The 18,470-nt window shown below is 51.2% G+C and overlaps 8 protein-coding genes across 8 annotated transcripts; 4 read left to right on the top strand and 4 right to left on the bottom strand.

The window, feature by feature from the left end:
- Positions 1 to 1,256: 1,256 nt before the first annotated feature.
- On the bottom strand, positions 1,257 to 2,749 carry A1O9_11160 (NADP-specific glutamate dehydrogenase; the record flags this gene model as incomplete). The annotated part of the gene is made up of 3 exons (XM_013399879.1): positions 1,257 to 2,021; positions 2,081 to 2,235; positions 2,296 to 2,749. The coding sequence occupies 3 exons, from the start codon at positions 2,747 to 2,749 to the stop codon at positions 1,257 to 1,259; spliced, it is 1,374 nt and encodes a 457-aa protein (XP_013255333.1).
- Positions 2,750 to 4,380: 1,631 nt separating this feature from the next.
- A1O9_11159 (uncharacterized protein) lies at positions 4,381 to 4,914 on the top strand (the record flags this gene model as incomplete). The annotated part of the gene is made up of 1 exon (XM_013399878.1): positions 4,381 to 4,914. The coding sequence occupies one exon, from the start codon at positions 4,381 to 4,383 to the stop codon at positions 4,912 to 4,914; it is 534 nt and encodes a 177-aa protein (XP_013255332.1).
- A 531-nt stretch (positions 4,915 to 5,445) lies between these two features.
- On the bottom strand, positions 5,446 to 7,803 carry A1O9_11158 (uncharacterized protein; the record flags this gene model as incomplete). The annotated part of the gene is made up of 1 exon (XM_013399877.1): positions 5,446 to 7,803. The coding sequence occupies one exon, from the start codon at positions 7,801 to 7,803 to the stop codon at positions 5,446 to 5,448; it is 2,358 nt and encodes a 785-aa protein (XP_013255331.1).
- Positions 7,804 to 8,788: 985 nt separating this feature from the next.
- Positions 8,789 to 9,182, top strand: A1O9_11157 (uncharacterized protein; the record flags this gene model as incomplete). Its single annotated transcript, XM_013399876.1, has 3 exons — positions 8,789 to 8,933; positions 8,995 to 9,097; positions 9,149 to 9,182. The coding sequence occupies 3 exons, from the start codon at positions 8,789 to 8,791 to the stop codon at positions 9,180 to 9,182; spliced, it is 282 nt and encodes a 93-aa protein (XP_013255330.1).
- A 258-nt stretch (positions 9,183 to 9,440) lies between these two features.
- Positions 9,441 to 10,751, bottom strand: A1O9_11156 (phosphoglycerate kinase; the record flags this gene model as incomplete). The annotated part of the gene is made up of 2 exons (XM_013399875.1): positions 9,441 to 10,628; positions 10,686 to 10,751. 2 exons carry the CDS (start codon positions 10,749 to 10,751, stop codon positions 9,441 to 9,443), a joined length of 1,254 nt encoding a protein of 417 aa, XP_013255329.1.
- A 1,225-nt stretch (positions 10,752 to 11,976) lies between these two features.
- A1O9_11155 (uncharacterized protein) lies at positions 11,977 to 12,887 on the top strand (the record flags this gene model as incomplete). The annotated part of the gene is made up of 3 exons (XM_013399874.1): positions 11,977 to 12,042; positions 12,110 to 12,226; positions 12,279 to 12,887. 3 exons carry the CDS (start codon positions 11,977 to 11,979, stop codon positions 12,885 to 12,887), a joined length of 792 nt encoding a protein of 263 aa, XP_013255328.1.
- Positions 12,888 to 14,572: 1,685 nt separating this feature from the next.
- A1O9_11154 (argininosuccinate synthase) lies at positions 14,573 to 15,790 on the bottom strand (the record flags this gene model as incomplete). Its single annotated transcript, XM_013399873.1, has 2 exons — positions 14,573 to 15,637; positions 15,710 to 15,790. The coding sequence occupies 2 exons, from the start codon at positions 15,788 to 15,790 to the stop codon at positions 14,573 to 14,575; spliced, it is 1,146 nt and encodes a 381-aa protein (XP_013255327.1).
- A 1,521-nt stretch (positions 15,791 to 17,311) lies between these two features.
- Positions 17,312 to 17,542, top strand: A1O9_11153 (uncharacterized protein; the record flags this gene model as incomplete). Its single annotated transcript, XM_013399872.1, has 1 exon — positions 17,312 to 17,542. A coding segment is annotated over one exon (231 nt), but the record flags the coding sequence as incomplete, so codon positions are not given.
- Positions 17,543 to 18,470: the final 928 nt, after the last annotated feature.

The following is an 18,470-nucleotide window of genomic DNA, read 5'->3' as shown; positions in this document are numbered from 1 at the left end:
ACTGTCGATTTCTCCTGTGCATTCGCATACGGACCACTTCTGCAGAACAGCCTTTCCACCTTGACTGCTGGACAATATTACTACTTCGCACAATACTTTGTGGGTTGATTCATCTGTTCAGTAACCCCAACTCGTGAGGAAAATTGCGTGAAGGAGAGGGAAGATCACGATGCCCCTCGGTCATCCGTAAAAGGAACTCTACAATCTGGTTTCTCAGGAAGATGGAGAGGACTCTGAAATATCTAATGGACTGTCGTATCAATCCTCAGATCCTGAATGTTATCAAACACACCCATCGGATCGTGTATCACATACACAAAGGTGGCCGAGGCTACTGCTCGAGATCAGTGGGCTTCTCACGATATTGATCTTAATATACTGCTTGCTTGGGGTCCAGAGAAATTCGAGTTCTGGTCAAGTGCCGCAAGCCGTCCTCGATGGCGAGTAACACTGTGTTTGTGCAGAATTTACACATCTAACTGTTGGCTCTAGTTCCTATGCAGTCTCACCGTTTCCTCCAAGACGATCGCTACGTCAATGAAGCTATGTTCACGGACAAAGGAGCCTTGAACCACACTTTGCGCAACTGGCTTGAGCTCGAACCCAGTGGGTTTTCATCTTGCGGTCTACTAGGTCAAGACCAGGATGCTAAAGCGGTGCTTGTCCAGGCTCAAGAGGAATGTTCAGCATCAACGAATCCCAGAGAGAGGGTTTAGACACCCCGTATCAATTCACGTATAGAGGAGATGGGCCTCGCCCAATGTACATCGTCTCGGTGTTTCACCAATTCCATTGCCTCGTATGTTGTCTCCAGCATTGTACCCTCAATCACATTGGATGAAGACTAGTGTCAGGATATGTTGAATGCAGTCATTAATATTGAGGGAGTATTCCTTGACGCGAATAGAAGGCTTCGGCACTCCGGACACGAAGCATGTTGCTCACTGTTTTGAGTTTGTCCGTCAAGCGCTTATCTGCGGAGGCGACACGACACTTGAAGGAGAGAATCTGGTCACTGGGGGAGAAGGATAGGGCACACACCGCCTGTGCAAAGACTACAGCAAGATACTGGACTGGGCGGGCGCAAGACCCTTTGTTTATATCTACAATAGTGTGGAAGACGGTTTTATCTCAATCGTTCATCAAATGGAGCTAGTTCTGCAGAGGGAGATTCCTCAAATAAGCACATGCAAATGTTGGTATATTTCGTTAAATCTAAATCTACTATATCATCATGTCACATATCACGACCACAATCACCACCAATCGCCCTGGTCCTTCATCGCAGCCGCAACCTTGCTGAACCCAGCGATGTTGCTGCCCGCAACCAAACTGGGGTACTCGCCCTCAGCTGGGGTGACATATGTCATGGCCGTCTGCAGGCCGTTTTCAAAGCAGTTCTTCATGATGTCCTTGAGTTTCTGGTCGACCTCCTCCGCGGTCCACTTGATGCGGGCGGAGTTTTGAGCCATCTCCAGACCGGAGACGGCCACACCACCAGCGTTGGCGGCCTTGCCCGGGGCGTACCAGATGGCCTGTTCCTTCTTGGATTTCCGGTCCGCTTCGAAAACGTCGATTGCCTCTTGCGTGCAACCCATGTTGCTGCCCTCAGCGATGAATTTGGCGCCGGCCTTGATCAAGCCTTCAGCCTCCTCTTTTGACACTTCGTTCTGAGTCGCCGAGGGAAGGGCAACATCGACTTCGCCAACGTGTAGCCACGGGCGGGCACCGTCGATATACTTAACTTTGCTGCTGAAGTCGGATGTGCTGGCGACCTCGGACAGTTGTTTCCGGTCGACTTTTAGCTTGGCGATGATTTCGATGAGCTCGGCTTCAATGCCTTTGTCCGTAGTTGCGATGATGGAGCCTTTGCTGTCACTTAGCGAAACGACGGTTCCACCCAGCTCGATGACCTTTAATGCAGCGTATTGGGCGACATTGCCGGATCCAGAGATGGCGACTTTCTTTCCTGCGAAGGATTCCTTGCCTTCAGTGGCGTATTTGATCATGTGTTCAACGTACTGTCGTGCAATTAGCAACATGGTGGGGCAAGTAGCCAGGAATTCCAAGAAATGCTTACGTAAACGACACCATAACCGGTGGCTTCTGGCCGGATGAGAGAGCCTCCCCATGATCCTCCCTTGCCAGTCAAAACGCCTTCCCACAGCTTTGTCTGTTTCTTATATTGTCCAAACAACCAGCCGATCTCGCGGCCAGAAACGCCGATATCACCAGCTATTATCAATATTAGTTCGCAATTTCCAAATTTTTAAGGCTGCACCATCAAAAACCTACCGGGAACATCAGTATCCGCACCAATATGCTTGCCCAACTCGCTCATGAAAGCACAGCAAAACTTTCTGATCTCGTTGTCTGATTTGCCCTTGGGGTCGAAATCGGCACCGCCCTTTCCACCGCCCATGTTCAGGCCGGTCAGGGCATTTTTGAAGATCTGCTCGAAGCCCAAGAACTTCAAGACTGACAAGTTCACGGTGGGGTGAAATCTGAGACCGCCCTTGTAGGGACCTAGAGCGGAGTTGAACTGGACTCGGTAACCGCGGTTGACTTGGACTTCGCCCTTGTCGTCTTCCCAGACCACTCGGAATTGGATGATCCGCTCGGGTATGGAGGCGATTTTGAGGGCTTTCTTATATTCGGGGTTCTTCTCGAAGAGCGAGGAGTTCTGTAGGGTGGAGACTAGCTCCTTGTATGCCTGCTCGAACTCAGGCTCTGATGGAAGGTTCGACATGTTGTCTGTGTGAGAGAATTATGTGCTGTGGAGAGAGGACAATGGGGTCGTCGAAATGGAGGTGTTATCTTGGGTAGAGGGAAGGGTTGTAAGGAGTGTCGAGGCAGCAGAAGAGAGGGAGTTTATGAATGAGAAGAGGTGAAGGAAGGGAAGAAGAAAGCAGGGTGCTTTGAACAGCTGAGGCTCGGCTGTGGAAAGATGCTGGCTTGCTTCTGGCGAGGTCTCGAGCATAGATCTTTTTGGCACATTTGTTTTCCAGCAGCAATCATCAGCTACTTACATACAAACAGGTGACGACATCGGAGATGAAGGGTTGTCGCATGTGCACCAGTTGCCAGCAGCAGCTAAGTTAGCACCGATCACCATCTAGGTTGTGTCATGAAATAGCTGCGATAACACAAGGCATAAGGTCATGGATTCCAGCAACCCTGCCACCAGCGCATTCTTCTTTGAAGTTGAAGCGACAACATAATTATCGAGAAAACGGCCGAAGCAGATGCATGATTGGCCCGATAAGGCACAGGGCCATTGAAAGCTTAGGACCTCGAGGGACCCATACCCGGAGCTGGGCCTTGAGCATCAAGCAAACGCCTATCTTTGATCAGATGCCGAATCATGTCTCGTTTGTTTTGCAGATGGAGCAATGGATGGGGGAAACCAAGGGTGCTCCTCGGATTTCGAGTATGGAGGGCACTGGGCATCGTAAAATTCATGAGTGTTGCCTCTTGGATTGGTTATTTGCCCCAATCCGATGTCGCTTGGTCCACCTCAATGCAGGTCGAGAAGTTTGGGTCCCCATGCTCCCGGCGCCCACTGAAAGTCTAACGATGTTGATCAAGCCACGCCCACTTGGCGGCATAAGCCAGGGCCCGCAAAAGCAATGCGCCCTTCCAGCGAGGCCCTCGCTTAAAAAGGAGATGGAAATCCTTTACGTATCACATTCACCTTCAAACCAGGGACAGGCTGCGCCAGAACAAAGCTGTACCCACAGAACTCGGCAATAAGCACTGGCAATTATGAGCATGTTCAGCCTCGGTCTTCCCACCACCCGCATCAGATCAGCCTGGCCGATGGACACGTGAGTAATGGAATATATAATTTTTACGACTGGGATATCACACGACCTAAATCCAGAAGAAAAAAAGCCTGGCCACCCGCTGTTGCGCCTCGCCGAGTCGTCGGTTCGATCGCCGCAAGGAGAGTCCTCTTGGAGAATCAATGTAAGATACAGCTCAGCCCGGGTTGGGAAAAGAGATCTGGTCCAGGTTGTCGGGAGTCAACCAGCAAACTCCGACTGCCTAATGGAGTGTCTTCGACTACGTGAGTCAGTCGCGCCTTTCGGCTCGAGCTTGACTCATTCTTGACCTGGACCCGTACTTCCCACCACCAACAAAACCAAAAATGTAGAAGACCTGTTGAATTGAACTCAACCGACCGTGAAGGCGGAAAAAAAAAGAAGGCGCTTTGATACAGGCAAAACTCGCTCTCCGTAAACATCCGAGCCACACGACACAAGTCGACGACCCGCCCTGAACCAGATCGCGGGCCACGAGTTGAACTCGGAAAAGTCGCCTCTCCTCGAAGTGGTCCTCTACGAGTAGTTGGTACAGTATATATACTAGGCTGAAATTATGGCCGACCCTCACCACCAGCCAAGCCCAAAATTCGGCATAACCCCCGTGCGCACCGCGGGCGACCTTGCTTCCGCCATCACCCTCTTCCACGCTTACGCGGGCTCACTGGGCATCGACCTGTCCTTCCAGAACTTCTCAGCCGAGATGTCATCCATGCCAGGGAAGTACTCTCCCGAAGCGGGCGGCGAGCTGCTTCTCGCGCGGGACACTGCAAGTGGCGAGGCGATTGGCTGTGTGGCGCTGCGGGCGCTCCAACTCCCCGCCGCGCTGTCGACGTCGAGCTGCGAGATGAAGCGCCTGTACGTGACGCCCGCCGGGCGGGGCACGGGCATGGGTAAGGCGCTCGCTGCCGGCATTCTCGATGTTGCTGAGAGGCTGGGCTACGGCGAGGTAAGGCTGGACACGCTCCCGACAATGGTCGCCGCGAGGAACATGTATCGCGCGCTGGGCTTTGTGGAGATCGCGCCATACTATGAGACGCCACTGGAGGGGACGCATTTCTTGAGTTTGAGGCTTCCTCGGAACGTGTGACATCTGTAGATCACGTTGGAGACTCACTACTCAGTAGTTCGATCTAATTGTCCGATCGCGTTCTTGTTTCTGGCTCAGAGGGGCCTCATAAGCAAGCAGTGGATGGGGTGAACACTAGAGGAAGGACGTTCCGTCTCGTGCATAGGCTCTGGCAGACCATCTGCTAGTTGATGCAGGCACAAGGCTACATACGTGAACCACTTTGGCACCAAGTTGCAATCATTCTTTCTGGATCAAATGTATGTCATTCAACAGGGAAATGTTTTATACTCCGCACATGCATTCCTGTCCATCTATACTCTTTCCCCTTGTGCGTTCGTTCGTTCGTGACCTTCCAAACCGAGTATTCTAGTAGGACGGTGGCCTTGATCGACCATTTCGTGAAAAGTGGGGTTTCATTATTCGACTGTCTTGAAACCGGAGCGCATGTAGAATGTGTCTCATTCCTCCACAGATGATCTGCGCCGTTGAGTGATTCCCTCAGATGGGGAGACAGGTCTAAATCGACAGCTTGCTTCTCACCTCCGAGATCTAAACCAATTGGGTCGCAGCCTTCTTCTCCTCCCACTGCTTGACAGCATTCATGGCAGCCGTGATCTTCATACCTAACCTAGCATCAAGCTCATACTTCTCCCAATTCTTGGCCTTTTCCAGGTGCACCTTGCACTCCTGGACCAGCTTAAAGTCACCGGCATGATCGAGCTGTGGTGGCGGAGCGACCTTCTCAACATTCGTTTCTTTTGATGGATCATCACCCTGGAGTTTCGCGCCGTTAAGCTTTGCATACGACGATCGCTGCATCCACAGATTGACCGCCATCTCATGGTGCGCGGTCGGGGCGGTCCAATCGTCGTGGTTAAGGCCCTTGAACTCATGGGATGCGTGGTTGAGGATATTCTGGACGAGGATATCCTTGGACTCCTTGTGTCGGCTCAGGTTGCGCAGGATGACGGCTCGGAGGAGCGCGAGGATGGAGCGTTCATCGAGCTCCTCTTGCTCCCAGGAGTGTGGGTTCTTCGTGGGGTCTTCCGACCACGCCAGGTTGTCTAGCGATTCTTGCAAGTGTCGTGCGTCCATCTTTTTGTATCCGTTCCATAGGAAGATCATTTCTTCAAGAGGGTTGACGCCTATGGCGTCCACAAAACTGCAGTTTAACCTTATCGCGCGGGCTTCCCATTTGGCGAGTTTGCGCACGACGAAGCCGTCAAAGGGTAGTTGGCGGCCCATCATCTTCTTCTTTCCAACTTTCGTTGGCGCAGTCTTGAAATACTCTTCGGCAATCCTCGCATGGTCTTTCCGTTTCTGCTCACTGAGCGATTTGTCGTGCCGGTATGCCGCCAGGTGAGATGCGCCCGCAATGTAGAAATAAAGACCCTGGGACCAGCTGTTCAGGTCGACGCAAGCGAGAAATGAGTCTGCGCAAAGCTTATAGCGGTGGGCATACATTGCATTCAAACTCTTTTCGAACATATGAAGTGCCTCGATTTGTTTCATTTGGCTTTTGCCAGGGGCAGAGAGCAGGTCCAGCGCAGTATCTACCTGTCGTTTTGACGCAGCCATTCTTGCTTCTTCGATCAGCCAAAGTCGACTGTTTGGGTATCGTCGACGCATGTCCACCAAAAGAGCCTGTAAACGCGGAGCCGGATATCCATCCACATTGTTTGGGTCCGAGGGATCCGAGTCAGAAATGATGTCGCAGAAGCCGACAAGGCCATTGTACCAGCCAAAGAGTACAAGACCGGCCATGCCGCCGTTGATGTTAGAAAACTTGCTTGCCTGCCAGAGCATACGAATACCCCGCTCCCGGTCGCCTCGAAATCCGATGATATACAGCAGCTTGTTGAATGCTGGGGGGATTACTGAGATGAGCAAAGACAGTAGACCAGACATCAAGTTGGTGCCAGAATGAATAAAGACATCTAGAGAGTTTGCGAAGATTTCCGAATCGGCATCTTCGGTGAGCATACCAAGACTGGTGGGAGGTGGAGGTCTCATAAGTCCTTCGGCTTGCAGCGTCTCTGAATGGTGCTGAATATTCATCCGCTCAATCTTTCGGTCTAGATCAGTCATGTCTTCTGCTTCGATTGACTTTTCAAGATGTCCAGTATACTCTTGGGTGACAGGGTTCTCATTCCTTATGGGCTTGGCTTCATGGAAAACATCCTCATCACCGGAGCTGTCATCTGAGACTGTGTCCACTGTTTCAGCATTGCGTAGTGCTGAAGGGTTTGCAGGCTGAACAGGATCTCGGACTTGGTTTTCTGATACAGGCTTGGGTTTGTCTTGAACAGATCTGGCCGATTTCTGCGAGGCAAGAGAATGAAGACTTTCGGTGGACTCGGCTCTTGAATTGGCCAAGCTCCTCACCCCTCGAGTCTTCATAAAATTGACTTCCATCTGAACCAGGCTATCTAGCGTGATGTAAGCCTTTCTCAGCTTATAGAAGCCCTTAATAGATTCGGTCAGACTCTCGTTCAACACACCAACGACGGCAGACATGATTTGAGCCTCCGCTTGGCACAGAGCAAACTCCGATCCTCTCTCGTAAATGGAGGAATTGAAAGCGCGGCTATCATGTTGGGCTTTGTAATAACTGGCCGAGGCACTGGACTCGGCCTCGTAGAGGGTGTCGGAAGCCTCCTTCATGACCTCCTGCTCAAATCCAAGAGTGGCCCTCATGAAGCCAAGAGTGCCTTTGGCAAGTTTGTGAAATGCCGAGTTCCCTTCAGCGAGGCCCTTCTCTGCTCCAGTAATGTCATCATCCATGATCAGCTCGACAGCACGGAGTGCGGTTTCCAAGTTTTGCGATTCTGCCAGAGAATCGAGGCTCTGAGTGGAAGCATTGGCAGCAGACCGCCCGCGATCAAGCCATCTGCCAACGCGATGCATCCTGATAGCCAGGCGTGAGCAAACGGGAGGTTAGAGACAGATAATGAAGGCGAAGGGTTGCAATTCCGTGTTTCAACGAGGGATGATGTAGTTGATTCTTTCACAGTTCGCACTTCATGTTGTGACGACAATTCTCACAAACACATACCCCAGAGATGATATAGAAGGGAGATGCTAGAAGAGACGTCGAAAGATACCATGTACCGAGTTCTGAACTTGAATGGTATGATGACGAGCACACACGAGCAAGCACAATCGTGTGGACTAAGCCAGTATTTTAGCTCACAGACGGGCGTGTTTGAACGGGTTTAATGCCCGGTTACGTAGATAGGGTTGGCCGATGGACAGGGAACATCTTACAATGGTTCGCTCGATTCAGATGAAGGGGTTGAAGACTCGCGAAGTCAATTGGATGAGTATCTGCTCTGACTGCATGCCTAGGAAGAGTTTTGTAGGCGGTGCAGCCAGAGGATTCTAACGATGGCACGCCTGGAATCATGACTAAAGGGGAGTTGCAGTAAGCGAGTTCTTGCCCAGCTCAAGCTCTATGGGGGGTAGAATGCCCATTGCCCCTCCCCCTGACGCAAGATCTCCAGGCACCAGGCAAAGAAACCCCGGCACCGCATCCAATATTATCCGAGCCGCTAGCTTAGGTACTCTCTAATCGATGTCTTGACTCTTGCGGTCTTGACGTGCACGCACACTCCGTCCTCCGTACCTTCCTTCCATCACAGTCCACTATCTCCGAGCCTTGTCTCCAACGTTCTGCATATCTCGCTTTGCACAACCACCGCGCCCATTCCACAACGCTGCCGACCAAGCCGAAGTCTCTGTGTCAAAGCGCAATCTCTATCTTGCATCTCTCGAAGCTTGTTGCTGCGCATTGCGACTGACGCGGCCATCCCGTCGGATCTGTCACCTTCGATTTCCTGCCTCGTCCCGCATACTCAACCAACTTCCCTGCCTGCCCATCCGCATTCTCACCATGTCGTCTTCAGAGGCACCCACCAGCAAGTTGCAGCCGACCCAGGAAAGCGAGGCAGATCCATCACAGACATCCAAGACAGCAAGCACGCAGCCGCCTGCGTTGCTCGAGGAGGATGATGAGTTCGAGGATTTTCCTGTCGAAGGTGTGTAGCCATGAGCCGGAATCACAAAACATGCAAAAGTAAGACTAACTGTGTTGAAAAGACTGGTCGCAAGAAGACACGGAGGTCCCTGGGGGAACCACTCATCTATGGGAAGAGAGCTGGGATGATGACGATGAAAATGAGGACTTTAGCAAGCAGTTGAAGTATGTTTCACCCTAGAACTCTGTTACAGGCAATCCTAACCAAATCCACAGGGAGGAACTCAAGAAGGTCGAGGCCAACAAATAGAGCACGCACGAAGCATGTCGGACCAATTGGAGCATTATACAAGGCGTTCCGGGTCACGGGTCACTCGAGGACGAGAAGAGGCTAGAGATACGGCATGGCATGTTTTTTGTCTACTGTCCAATGGCATTACCCTTTCCGAAGAGAGGGGAATGAAGCTGTCAAACACCAAGAGACTTGTTTGTTTTATTTTCATCATAGGTTCGATCTCGCTCGCTTGGTTCAAATCATGAGTTCCATCTCATCAAGAAATCGTCAAGCCTACTTACTTGACAATGCAGAGACACCAGGTAGGTCTTTGCCCTCGAGCAGTTCCAAACTCGCACCACCACCCGTTGAGACATGGCTTAGCTTGTCCTCAACGCCATACTTGGCAGCAACAGTCGCGGTGTCACCACCTCCAATGATAACTACCTTGCCGCTAGTAGCAGCGGCAACAGCAGCATCCAATGTCTTCTTGGTGCCATTGGCAAATTTCTCAATTTCGAAAACACCTGGGGGCCCGTTCCAAAGGATGGTCTGGGCTTTGTTGATGGCTTCTTTGTACAAGTCCACACTCTTTTCGCCGACATCGAGGCCGAGCCACCCATCGGGAATGCCATCGGCATCAGTGGCGTAGCCGGTCTGGGCGTCGGCGCCAAATTTGTCGGCGGTGATGTAGTCGACGGGCAGGATGATCTCGACGTTGTTCTTCTTTGCCTTTTCTACAATGCCGGCGACCTTCTCGCTGCCTGGCTGATCGAACAAGCTGTTTCCGATCTTGACGCCCTCGAGAGTCTTTTTGAAAGTGAACGCCATGGCGCCGGTGATGATGAGCATATTGACTTTGCCCAGTAGATTGTCAATCAGTTGAATCTTGTCTGAGACCTTTGCGCCTCCGAGAATGGCCAGGAAGGGTCTCTTGGGGTCCTCCAAGGCCTGGGCAAAGTAGTCCAGCTCTTTTTTGACTAAGAAACCAGCAGCCTTTTGTGGTAGTTCGACGCCGACCATGGAGCTGTGTGCACGATGGGCAGTGCCAAAAGCATCGTTGACGTAGATATCGGCCAGGGCAGTGAGACCAGCACGGAATTTGGCGACATCTTCCTTGCTCGATTTGACCTTTTTCCCTTCGGCGTCTTTGCTGCTGCCCTCCTCTTCGGCATGGAAACGCAGGTTTTCGAGAAGAATAACCTGACCACCAGATGCCTTGTTGACGGTCTCTTCAACCTCGGGGCCAACACAGTCATCAGTGAATGTCACCGACTTTCCCAGCAGCTTTTCAAGCTCAGGAACGACCGGTTTCAAGGAATATTTGGGATTCTTTTGTCCATCCGGGCGGCCGAGATGAGAGGCAAGGATGACGGCTTTTGCACCGTGGTCGACGGCATACTTGATGGTGGGGATGGCGCCGGCTATTCTCTGGGTGTTTGTGACTTTCTTGTCAGCATCGAGAGGGACATTGAAGTCAACCTGTGAACTGAGTTAGTTGGGTGGAAGGACCCGGGAGAGGGTAGCATGTGCTCCTACTCTGATGAAGACGCGCTTGTCTTTCAGGTCAAGGTCGGAAATAGATAGTTTGTTGGAAAGAGACATATTGTCACTGGTGGTTCACGGGAGGCAATGGCAGGGCAGGAATGTTGAAGTTGTGAATTGACTTTTGTACAGAGAGGAGTGGAAAAAGCACAGCAGCTATTGATTGCGTAGCGTAGAAACAAAAGCAATCGAGAGCAGCTCAGAATCTTGTTTGGAGGGGTTGAATCGGGATGTTCAAGCACATGGATTGGGCAGGCACGAGGTTGGTGGGGGAAAGTGCTGGTGGGCATTGGTGGGCATGGTGGGCTGTTCCTCCCTCGGAAACAGGCGTTGTTGAATGGGCAAGAGCAGTCGCACCAGTCAGTACTTAGTTACTACATAGTAACCGCCAACCACTAATTAACCACTACGAGCCACTCGCCTATATGGGCCGATTTCTCACGCTGCTGCCTTCCCTCCCAGGTTCCCAACACAGGCAAATGCTATATACTCCGTCATGCCACCCACTAACAGGATAAACCACTTCTTAGAGTGCCTTATGAAGTGGTCGATTATTGGTACCAATATAAAAAGTTGTGTAGCTTGTAATCTTCTAGTCAGGCGTTGTTCATCACCTTTGCTATTAAAATGTCCATGCAGGTGTGGCATGATGTGATGAGCAGGGCCTGGGGTTCTCGTGTCGGTTTGCTGGCTACAGACAATTAACTCTATTGCATCGCGTGTTGCACATGGTGTACTTCTATATTGCTTCCAGAGTAAAAGATCAATGGAAGTCAAAGCATTCATTAGACATTCACCATGCTCTCGATATATTGTATAGGCGGCTATCTTTAGCCTGACGGGAGTTGAGTGGCTGGAAGAGGCGGAAGGCGGAAGTTGCAGGTCATGGGATGCCGATCCGCCATTCAGAGGCACCCAGAGGGAAAGAGCGATGGCCACAGCCTTTCCCTCATCCTCCATTGCTCACACTCCAAACCACCACGAAGTACACCTCATTTCCTCACTTCCAACACTCAGTCTCTCCCCTACGACTGCCTCAATTTTCTCTGACACCAAACAATCTAGATTGAATCTTCATCAACATTGCCTATATCAAATCCAATCTCCCAGAAACCAACGACCCACCCTGGTTTGACCGATTGTTCCTCCGCCTGCGCCAGCTGGTCTGTGTTGCCTGCGCCCTCCACAATCCTCAACATCTGATCTCTGATCTCTGGCGTCACACACTCCATCGCCACATCCAACCCTGACCTCACCCTTATCCCTTCTTATTCTTCCCTTCAAAATGATCGAGTTATCCAGGAGGAAGTCCCTTGCCTGGTTGAACAGCCGCTACATTTATGGACGGATAGTATGTCGTCACCCCCCTTCATGGACAACCTCAAAGGGCAACCTCAAACTGACTCAGACCCACCTAGCCATTATTACACTTCATCATATTCCTTATCGAATTAGCCATGGCCACAAGGCTCATAGTTAAATTCAACTCCTATTATGCTCAGAAACCTGTCTTGACGACCATGATCACCAATGCTGTATGTGAAACAGTCAACCACAAGCCTCTTGATCTCCTACTGACGCCCCCAGGTGCTCGGTGGCATCGCAGACACTGTAGCGCAATCCATAACTGCATTTCGTGCCAGGCAGGCCATATTACCTACCTCTGCAGATTCTAGATCCCTCATCTCGTCTGGCGTCGAACTTGAAGATTTGAATGAAAAGCCGGCACGTCTGTCACCAGTTCTTTCGCCGCGTTACTCCGGTCCTCAACCATTCGACTTTGAGCGACTCACTCGATTCATGTCCTATGGGTTTTTGATGGCCCCAGTCCAATTTGTCTGGTATGGTCGCCTCACGAAATGGTTTCCCCTGACCGCTAAGAGCGCAACTGTTCCTGCACTAAAGCGAGTCGCGATGGATCAATTGATCTTCGCCCCTATTGGTCTCAGTGCATTCTTTACCTTCATGACCGTCGCAGAAGGTGGAGGCAAAAGGGACATCCGTCGAAAATTCCAGGATGTTTTTCTTCCCACCCTGAGAGCCAACTACATTCTATGGCCTGCCGTTCAGATTCTCAACTTCCGTGTCATGCCTCTACAATTTCAGATTCCCTTTGTGAGCACCGTTGGGATTGCGTGGACGGCCTATCTAAGTTTGACAAACTCCAGCGAGGATGAAGTCTTGCAGCAGGCTTGACTGGTCCAGTTTGTTTGCTGCGATTATGACGTCCACGATGTATTCATTTGGCAGGCTCCATCCAGGCACGGCGTTCCTTCATCCTAGGTACATATCTGCGCAGGCTTAGACCATGTGCCCAATTTATGTTGCACTTCACCCTGCATGGATTCTTAGCCTTTTCAATCACTCTTAAAGGTTCATCCGTTCGTCACAAATGTCAGCAGATTGTACGCGGAAGCCATTGACAACGCCACTAGCAGTGAGTAGATCCAGATTTGTTCAACGGCACCCTCTCCCTGGAAGCCCGCCCCTGCTGCTCGTTGGCTTTGAAGGCCTCTGAGCATCTACCGACCGGATAACTTACCGCTTGTGTTGGTTGAAGCAGCGACGAGAGTTGTCGCGAATCCCCTCTACGACTCGTCACTGTTGACTGTCGTCACCATCATGGCGCTCCCTGCCAATGATCCGAGTCTCACAAATCCTTTGATCCTGGTCATTTGGCCCTCATCGTTTCAACTGGTCAACCTCTCGGCCACACTGTGGATTTCTACTCAGATAGATACAGGTGCAATCCAAGACACTCCGGCCTCCTCGTCCCTTCCTAATCAGATCGGTGGCCAGGTCGCCTTGTTCGGTTGCGACGAGGTGTCTGCTATGCCAACCCTCCCCGCATTGTCTTTGTTCCCGCCTGAGGTGTGGACGATCATCCTCAAAAATGATTGTCTTCATCGAGCCGATCTCAAGAAAGTCCGTTTGGTCGCCGGTCCTCTCACAGACACTGTGACACCAGTGTTATTCCAACAAGTCTGTTTTTCCGCCAATGCAGAATCAATTGACACTTTCCTCCAGTTGATGAAATCCGAAAGCCTGGTCCAGCATGTCAGTTCCTTGGTGGTTGACAACGCAACCTACAAAGACTGAAAACAAAGAGCAATATGCCCAATTGGCTAGGCTCCACTTTCGGTATACTCTCGAGCTGAACGTGCCTGCTTTTGGCCAGCAGAATCTGATGAACATTTTGGATTCGCTGCCACATGCAAGAATTCCAGGATATCCTGTGTTGGAAAATCAAAGTGCTCAGATCTTTCGCATGGGCTACCAGCAATATTTTGCCGCTGACTTCCAGGCCAGGTACCTGAAGAACCGTTGTTACGAGGACCTAATTTGCGTGATTTCCCGTCTGAAAGGTCTTCGTCGCGCCATTCTCTCACCAGATTGGCATCTTCCCAGCAGCCATCTGCAGCAGCTTATGGCCTGGTACCTGAGCCTGAACTTGAATCCATGATAGTGCACCCCGGGAACAGAGAACGGTGGATACGGTGGATCTCGCTCTTCCCTCACAGCGATCAAGGTTGAACCTGAGGTCGAAAGCAGCTATCTCAATGGGCTGGAAATGATGATAGGGAGCTTACTGAATGATGAAATGCTCAGTGTTACGTGTAGGGTCAGGGAGTTTAGCTATCGGGGCAGGTTCACGATGCTGGCATTGTCGCAAACAGGCTATGCTGTGCTAGCAGAATGGGTCCCATTGCAGCCAATCAATCAATTCACTAAGCACAGTGTCTCAGTATGTTCACGGGTCTTTCGAAGGTTTGCTATTAGTTTTGTGTTTCGTTTTAGCATTGTACCTAGGTACTTGTTCCCTCGCTCATGTGTCTTTAACACCGCAACCACAAGAAACTCGTCACAACTGCTTTACGTCCTCACAATCGCTCGCCCTTCTCGGCCTTCATCTGGCCATACTTCTTGAGCCTGATGGCCTGGACCTTGATGAATCCACCGGTCTCATTGGGCTCGAAGCTGCCGATCTCGTCCATGGAGCTCTCCTGCTCGTCGTACAGCTTCTCGGTCTTGGAGCTGCGGCCCAGCACGATCGTGTTGCCCTTGTACAGCCGCAGGCGGACCTGGCCGTTGACAGACTTCTGAGATGCGATGATGCTACTCTCCAGGAATTCCCGCTCGGGTGAGAAGTACAGTCCGTTGTAGAGAACCCGCGAGTATGAGATGGTCACGAATTGGTCGCGCAGCGCGCGGACCTCGCGGTCGAGGGTCAGGCCTTCAATGTCGATGTGTGCGTTGCGCAGGATCGTGAGCCCGGGGGTCTCGTAGCAGCCGCGGGATTTGATCCCGATAAAGCGGTTCTCGACGATGTCGATGCGGCCGACGCCGTGCTTGCGGGCGAGTGCGTTGGCGGCGAGGAAGAGATCAGTTGGGTCGGTCTTGGTGCCGGTTGAGGGCGAGCTGAGGGAGATTGGGATGCCTTTCTCAAACTCAATCACGACATCTTCGGGCTCGTTGGGCGCGGAGAGGATCGGGTCGGCGGTCAGTTTCCACATGTCGGTGGGTGGGGAGGTGTCCGGATCCTCAAGGATGCCGGCTTCGTAGCTGCAGTGTGCCAAGTTCTCGTCCATGGACCACGGTTTGGACTTTGTCGATGTCACGGGGATGCCCTTCTGTGCGGCGTAGTCGAGGAGGTCGCTGCGGCCCTTGAAGGTGTTGTAGAACTCGGGGATGCGCCAGGGTGCGACGACTTGGATGGAAGGCTGGAGGGCATAGAAAGCCAACTCGAAGCGGACTTGGTCGTTGCCCTTGCCTGTGCAGCCGTGGGAGATGAATTGGCAGCCTTCTTTCTGGGCGACTGCGACTTGGGCGCGGGCAATGACTGGGCGGGCGAGGGAGGTGCCGAGCAGGTAGACGTTCTCGTAGCAGGCGTTCGATTGGATCGCGGGGAAGCAGAGCTCTTTCACGAACTCGTCGATCACATCCTCCTAAAGAATGGGAAGCGTGGGGTTAGAGCTGTGATTTCTGCGTTTCACTTTCGTTGCAGGAGAATGACTTACAACGTAGCACTTCTTGGCTCCAATCTTGAGTGCCTTTTCTTTGGCAGCGTCGAAATCTTCCTCTTGCCCGATGTTGGCCATGAAGCAGATCACTTCATAGCCTTGCTCGATCAGCCATGCGAGGATGACAGATGTGTCCAGGCCGCCGGCTAGATGGTCCCAGATAGTTAGTTCCTTGTTATTCTTCTTCTTCTTCTTCTTCTTCTTCTTCTTCTTCTTCTTCTTCTTCTTCTTCTTCTTCTTCTTCTCAGGTGAAGGGAGGAGCTAATGTTAATGAGAGAAAAATGCTAGAGCGCGCTAGACAGTCCAACGAACAACCTGGCCACTCCGCAAGTCACATATAGCTGAGGCTGGCTGCGACTGGGGGAGGAGGAAAACGTACAGTAGGCTAGACAGACTCGCTTATTTTCCGCCATGTTGTATATGTATGAGTCGTGTGACTGCAGGTTTTCTGAATCAGTCACTTGCTCAAGCAATGCGGACGAGGAGCGAGTATAATTATGGAGACGAGGACTCACGGTTGCACCTTTGCTGATATGATCGGTACTGGAGTGACAGGAAGTTGAGTATTGAGTAGGAAGAGTTTTCAATGTCAAGCCCAAGTCGAGATCTGAGTCAATGGCGGTGACAAGTTAGTCAATCGACAAGGCGGGAGCTCAAACCGCAGGTGAGCAATCATCGGGATGTGAAAAAAAGTGTGGGCAGGGGTTGTGATAAGCAACGCGGGGAGGCTTATCGATTGGCTGACCCCTGCATAGCCTATTTGGTACTAGTGACCCTGGCCTCACACTATCACTCACGTGATCCAACTAGGCCAGGCGTGGAGGTGAGGAACGAAAAATCGTCGGCGTACAGCCCTACAGGCGATTTCAATTACGCTTCACATTGAAGACACCCACCAAATTATTGGGGACCATTCAGATTGCATTTCTTAGATGTGCCACCACAGTCAAGGTTTCTCTTAATATACCAAGCGATCAACAAAAGATGGCCGCCGAAACCTATCCCAGAACCCTTCGACAACGATACTCAATGCTGGGCAAACTTGTGGCGGAGAACAAGGACATCTCACCGTTCCACAAAGAGCGACCTAAATCAGCCATCTCCCAGAGATGCTCTCGCTTTAATTGATGCTCTGTAATGGTCAAGGCTGAAGTATCGAGTCACAAGCACAGTGGCTGCCTTGGCACTTGTCTTTTTGGGTCAATATCGCGTTCTGGCATGCAGTCCCCTTTTCGAGTTTGAATTTGAGGCTGAAATGCAAACTGATTTAAATTGAGCGAGGCTCACTGCCCCTTCTTCGCGTAGATTGTCAGTAAGTCCCTTGTATCTATGTACCTTACCTGATTTCAAAGGTAATGCATTCATAGCTTCTACTCATCCCGTTTTCCACGCGGTTTCTCCCTCCCGCTCTCTCTACCTCTGTTTCCCTCTCTGCTATGTTGAGGGTCACGGGCACACACTCGAGCTTCTGGCGCATCTCCCTAGCCTTTTTTTTCTTCGCTCTTCTTCATCGATGTCGCGGACTGCGCCAATGGCATTGTGAGCATCGAATCATTCTCCCTTTATCAGGATCTCCAAGGATGTGCCGCATGTTGCTTTCGAGAATGCAATGCACGTTGCTACTTTATCATCGGGGATGTGATCAGCTGCGGCCACGGTGATACGGTTTTCTGCGGACAAGACGTTGAAGATTCATGTTTCTGCAGGGAGGACCTCCAGCCGGTAGTCACAACATACATCTCGGAGTGTGTATATTCGAGTTGCTCGAGCAATTTCAACGACTTGACCAGTGCGGTGGATGCCTATACTCAATACTGCAAGCGGACTGGCCAAGTCTTGATACAATCGCCATCGGAAACACAGATATCCGGTACGTACGATACAATCACCGCTTGTGTGACAATTGAGGTGACCGCGACCGTGACCCTGACCACTGGAACACTGATTGTGAGCGACCAATCTTCCTCTAGCCGAAGTCTTCCAGCGTTCCTGTTTCCTTCACCATCTTCACCCACCCAGTATGGTTGGGTGCTATATGTCGGGATTATCTTGTTCTTGCTTCCGATGTTATCTCAGTACTGGTTGTGAGGCTAACGAGGCTCTGTTTCGCCCAAAGAAAGCGGATCACTTCCAACGGAGGCACCTGCCAACCCGACAACTTACGACCCATACTCTCCACTAGATCCATCAACGGAGCCAGGAACCACAAGCAGCCCAGCTAGCGTTCCAACCTCGACTGCCACCCAAACCTTGTCACCAACACCACCAGATGGAGGAGGACTCTCTGCTGGGGAGATTGCAGGCATCATCGTTGGTATTGTGGGTCTAATAGTAGCTATTCTCACACTTGCATGGATGATGGGCAGAGGCAAGAGAGATAGCTGGTGATAAAGTCGACGTTCAGCCTTTAATTGACAGAACTAATTACCCTGTTACAAAACAACGGTTGAGTGACCGTAACGAACGAGACAAGATGTACGAGCAATGACGGGAATACCGGGAATTTTGGCAATCACATTAGGTAGAAACAAGATGATAGGGAATAGGAGAGTGGCATTCTCATTCACGGGACATCAATTCGCAGAATTCCCTGAAGTTTGTTCCTAGAATAGCATCTTTCTGTGCCAATTCCCATCTTTTTGAGCGATCTTCAAGGGCTTGCGGACCGATTGCCTGATAATTTGGTGGCTAGGCTTGAGAGATAACAATATAAGCTTCACCCGATCACAGTAACTTATTAGCTTAACAGCGTATGAGT

Source organism: Exophiala aquamarina (genome assembly GCF_000709125.1).
Source record: "Exophiala aquamarina CBS 119918 chromosome Unknown aczIA-supercont1.16, whole genome shotgun sequence".
In the NCBI taxonomy this organism is placed as follows: domain Eukaryota; kingdom Fungi; phylum Ascomycota; class Eurotiomycetes; order Chaetothyriales; family Herpotrichiellaceae; genus Exophiala; species Exophiala aquamarina.
This window is presented reverse-complemented; position numbering and strand designations above follow the sequence as displayed.